The following is a 5,067-nucleotide window of genomic DNA, read 5'->3' as shown; positions in this document are numbered from 1 at the left end:
CGAGACCTGGTCCCCTTCGCACTCCTGGCCTTGAGGGCCCGAACATTGACCGCCCTGACCAGTGCTTGAAGCGGAGGAGTGATCCTGATTCGGGTGGGAGGCTGGGTGTTCGGATGTGTGCCCGTTGTCGAAACCAGACTGTCGAGGCGCAGTTGACGGATCTGAGTGTGCGTAATCGCTCTCCTTAGCCTCTCGGCTTCGTTGAGGATGTTGTACAAAAGGCCGGGCAACTGCTGAGACCGCCAGTTTGTCGACTGGGGGTGGGACTAACTGGGTCGAAGCCAACAGTCCCAATTTGCTAGAAGTCGGTCGTAGAAGGAGAGAAGATGAGGAGGCTCCGGCAACGGCTGGGAGGGCCGTCGATGATGTTAGACTCTTGACCTTGGACAGTAAAAACGGGTGGCTGCAAGAGTTGTTGAAGGTTGATTGGGTGATTAGCGTAGCTAGCGTCTAAGCCGTGTGCTGTCAGGATGTCGTGATAGTCCCTTGGAGATGATGGAGAGAACGTTGACGAGTTGATGAAAGTCCTTCTGCCGAGGAGGTTGATGGAGGGTAGTTAAGGATGCCCGAGGTGGCCACCAAGATGTATGTCGGGGGCTGGCGGTACTGATGGGTCAGGATTAGATGCGGTGAAAGGTGGGATGCAGCTGAGCGGACCACTCATGACTCTAGGAACGAATCCCAGACCATGAATGGCCAAGGGGATCTTACGCACTGTTTATGGCCGGATCTACCTACCAGCGTGGACAGCCGGGCGAGGTGATGGCGTCTTGTAAGCGAGCTGGTGGATGTTGCTGTGTCGAGGAACTGGCCCCCAAGCTCCGTTCTTTCGAAGAGAAAGAGAGGCGGTGTTGATGTCGGGTTGTTGGGGTTGCGTGTTTAAAGTAGCAAAGCTTGGATTGTGTTTCCCAGAGACAGTTGACTCGAAACCTTGACAGGACGGGTTGGCCGGCGGCGGTATCGGTAGGAATAAGAAAGTAAGATCGAAGGGAATCGTCAGGAAGTTCGCAGGTCTATTGCTCCAATGTAACCGTAGTTCATTACACGACACAGGCGACGACTAGACAAGGTCGGGAGGAGCCAGGTCTATTTGATTTTTTTCTGTCCAGCCCTAGCGTAGTTCTCCCATGGCGGCATAGCGTTCTTATCGAGCCCTGGCAACTTGCCGGGGAGCTTAAGGTGCATGGGGGTGTGGTGGTGGAGGAGGATGAACGGCGACATGGATACGGATACCTGGTGAAGCTGCAGCAGCTTGTTGGGTTGCGGTGGACGTGTGCTGGCCGGGGTGCATGTTCCCAGGAAAACACCGGGGGGTCGCCCCATTCTCGGCGCCATAGGGTGCTCAGACATTGACAGGGCTTAGTCGACCGGTGGCTCTTCGTTCGGGACCAGAGACAAGTAGCGGTACAAGTCCCCTTCTGACACGACCGTACCTCTGTACAGGTTGTCTTGCTGGCTGTGTGTCTGTCTGCTGTGTGTCTGCCTGCAGACTGTCTGCTTCTGCGTCCCCGTCGTCTGCAGTCTGCATCTGCGTGCCTTGCTTGGCTTTGACTGGGACCTTGACCATGACAAGTTTGTCTTTTTTTTTTTTCTTTTTTTTTTTTCTTTTCTTTCTCCCCTCGCTTCCTCACTTTCTCTGTTGTTTTGTCTTATGAGTCTCTCTCTCCGGGACCTGTCACGCGGGAAAACGCTTGTATTCCAGGAAGGCTAGCCATGCTTGCCGCACAGAGGATAAAAAGGTTCTGACTGCTGAGCCAGTCCGGAACGCCAGGAAGAAGACTGGGATATGCCTGTATAGTTTCTCCTCGGACCAACCCAGCAATGACGGACAGAAGCGACGGATGCTTCGCAGCTACCGTCCGTCCAGAATGGCGCAGCCCGAACGCCTGAAGGTCTGTAGCAAGTGCTGCTCGGCCGAGACTCTACCGGCAGCTTGTCATTACCAGAAGGCATAGCGAGATGACGATGCGCTCCGCAACCGTTATTGCGCTAGGGCAGCTTCGTCGACGACAAGGATGGGAGCACATCTGGCGCTCCACGATATCCATCCCGTGCCTTATTTCGTACAGATGGGCTCCTGTGTATTGGTGTGTATCGACTTTGGGCGACGGTCAGCAGCAGGCAGTCAGATATGCCTGAATGGAGAAGAGGTACTGCGATATCCCTCTTTCTGCACAAACATGTATCCCTCTGCATGATGCAAGGCTCGGGGAGGCTGGTCCAACACCGCTCTTCTGACCGACTTTGAGAGGAGGAAGAAACGCGGTATGTAGGACAATTTCTCCCTCATATCGACCGGTGGAGCGCGGAGAGAATGGTAGAGACTAGAGGGGAGAGGGAAAAAAACAAAATCGGCCGGGATTCGGAGGACCCTGCGCTGGTCCCCGGGGAAGAAGCAAGAGAGAGACTTGAAGACGATGTCCTTGGGCCAGGCTCATGGAAGCTACCTGTACGCTAGCCGGCTTGTCGCCTAGCGTGGTTCGTAGAGCAAAAGTGAGGTCGACGGGTCAGGTACAACGGCATCTATGTACACACGCTGCTGCTGGCCTGCTGGCAAGTACATTGCAGTGCGGTGGTGGTGAGGTAGGTAGGGTCAAACGTCCAGGTCGACGGATCCCAGCAAAAGACTTTTCGTCCCAAGAAGCCCGCCTGTCTGGGGCGGGTTAGGATCCAAAGCCGTGTTGCTGAGGGTGATTGGAGTGAGCAGATCGCCATTGCTCCTCGCGCGCAAGCAGCAGAACCAGGACCAGTGTCTCGGCGGCAGGCCGCCCGCCAGTGTGTGGCACCCAGTCACATCCATTGTTCCCAGGGGTCCAGCCGGTTCGTCAGCTCTGAGGCGAGGCAGGCCAGGCACTGGAGCAGATGCCCGGGTGGGAATCCCACAGTCAGGCAGCCTGCAAGGAGGGTACTTTAGCCTTTGCCATGTCGATTTGGCAGTTTGTCGGGCGGACGTCGAATCGGAAAGCCGGAGGCTAGCAGAGAGGAGCCACATAATTCATTATGTGATGTGCAGCGGGCGGCAGCCACGTCGATTCCATCTGAATAACGGTGACGTTTGGGAAGCCCGTCCACGGAGTCTGGGGGCGGAAGATTTCTGCCCTGGTTCGCATGGCCGGCCTGTAGAGGAAGAGGCGGAAACTCTGGCGTCTGGAATCTTGGATACGTGATCTGGGCAACGAGCTCGCACGTCGTAGCTGGTACTTGTGTAATTGTTGGATACGGTACGTTGGGCCTGACCTGACCGGACGCCAACGGGCGCTCATTGCATCATCGCCAGGTCCGTTTGATGAGGCGGCAGACATCGAGAGCAGGGGGGGTTGTTTACTGTGTTCTGCACCAGCCCCAAGTCCAACAGCCAGGCGGACGGGAGGAGGCTGGAGCAGGCGGTTGAAGAAACGGAGAAAGGGTACTGCGCACCTAGCCATGGATGATGAGGCTAGCGGAACTTGGTAATCGGTCAAGTAGCTTGAAGCATGGCGAGATTGTTGGCGACGTGATGGCCGAGGGACCCCGGGTGGCTATGCGCAACATGCGTGATGCGGTCCCTCGGCCTGGCCAGAGTGTATGGAGACAAAGCTGCTTTCGGTAGAAGCAGAGAAGGCAAAGGAAATTCGGTGATGCTGGGCTCTGGTATGGGTGCTGGCTGGGTTGAGGGATGTTGGCGACGATGGACATGACGGATGAGCGATGGGCAGATGAGAAGCAGTTCGAAATGGCATGGTGGTGGTTCCTGCCATGGCATCGCCTGCTAATTAACCCAGATGAGGAAAGAGAATGGAACCAGAGCTAAGCAGAAGAAACGATGGCGGAGCTTGATGTGACGGAGAGGGGACCTGGGCACATGTATCATCACATACAATCACCGCAGGGCGGTACATGGCCATCAGAGTATACCAAGTGCCCCAGCCTAGTGCAGCGCTCCGGTCGGCATGTTTCTGTGAGCTGCAGGGGAGGCAGCTCTGGTGCCAGGAACTTGGTGCCAGCCTACGGATACCCAGGTCCAGATTGCCCGCTGCCCTCTCACTCACCTTGGACTCACCTGGGCCTTACCTTGTTCCTCAGAGAGCGAGGCTAGCTCAAGTAATGTCGCACCGCGCCTTAATAACGTGATGAGTTGCACAAGCACAGCATGACACCGCATTTGTTACAATTGATGCACGGCGCCAATAGCACGCATTCCTTGGGTGAGGCTCTAATCTCAGTCTCTTTCTTTCTTCTCCAGAGGAACAGATGGATGATGGCCGCTTACACCGGTGACCGGCGGACAAGGCTTGCGACATCAAGAGTCAGGCAAACTGCTCGTCTTCGATTGGGTATTAGTCGTCGCGAGTCCCGGTCCTTGGACCCTTGGCTTCCGAGGGTTTGGGCAGGCACGCGTGCTTTTCTTCCCTCCCTCCACACTCACAGAGCTGCTGTGCTCAGATTTCCACTCAACTCAGATGAAGGCGATTCAGGTATTTTTACCACCCCCCCCCCCCCCCCCTTGCCCCAACTCAGCTTCAATCCCTTCCCTTACCGTACTGTAAGGTTCCTCTGGGATGGGATTAGGAAGGAAATGCCGCGCCCTCAGAAGTCTATTTGATGACGGAATTAGAAGGGACCGCTGGGTCAAGGCGCAAGATGCTTTAATTACTGACGGACGGAATTAGGAACTGGGGGACGGGGAGATGGGGACATAAACCAAGTACGGACAGAGAAACCAGAGCAAGAGACGGAATGATGGAGGGCGGGAGGGATGGAGCAGAAAGTAAACCGGGAGAAGGAGGGGTCATGATTGAACGAGACTGAAGAGTGCATTCATTATTAGCACTTGACATAACAACAGATGAAGGCTGAGACCCAACAAGTGCCGCTCATCATTCCATTGCCAATGCCAATGCCAATTTGCCTTTGCAACTCTTTCTGCACTCCTCTTTCTTCTTCTTTCCCCCGCCACCGGAGCGTCGTCCGTCTCGTCTCTGCCGCAGTTTCCCCCGGTGTCCTCTTCGTCCCAGCACCGCCCGCCGCGAACCTTCATCATAATAGCACACTCTATCTCAACACTGTTCACTGCCTAATACTTACTTT

The 5,067-nt window shown here is 55.5% G+C and overlaps 1 protein-coding gene across 1 annotated transcript; it reads left to right on the top strand.

Moving 5' to 3' along the window:
* Positions 1–2,015: 2,015 nt before the first annotated feature.
* CGCS363_v006473 (uncharacterized protein) lies at positions 2,016–3,453 on the top strand (the record flags this gene model as incomplete). The annotated part of the gene is made up of 3 exons (XM_036638322.1): positions 2,016–2,150; positions 3,124–3,226; positions 3,278–3,453. The coding sequence occupies 3 exons, from the start codon at positions 2,016–2,018 to the stop codon at positions 3,451–3,453; spliced, it is 414 nt and encodes a 137-aa protein (XP_036496990.1).
* Positions 3,454–5,067: the final 1,614 nt, after the last annotated feature.

Source organism: Colletotrichum siamense (assembly GCF_013390195.1).
Source record: "Colletotrichum siamense strain Cg363 chromosome Unknown KSG_Cg363_contig04, whole genome shotgun sequence".
NCBI lineage: Eukaryota > Fungi > Ascomycota > Sordariomycetes > Glomerellales > Glomerellaceae > Colletotrichum > Colletotrichum siamense.
This window is presented reverse-complemented; position numbering and strand designations above follow the sequence as displayed.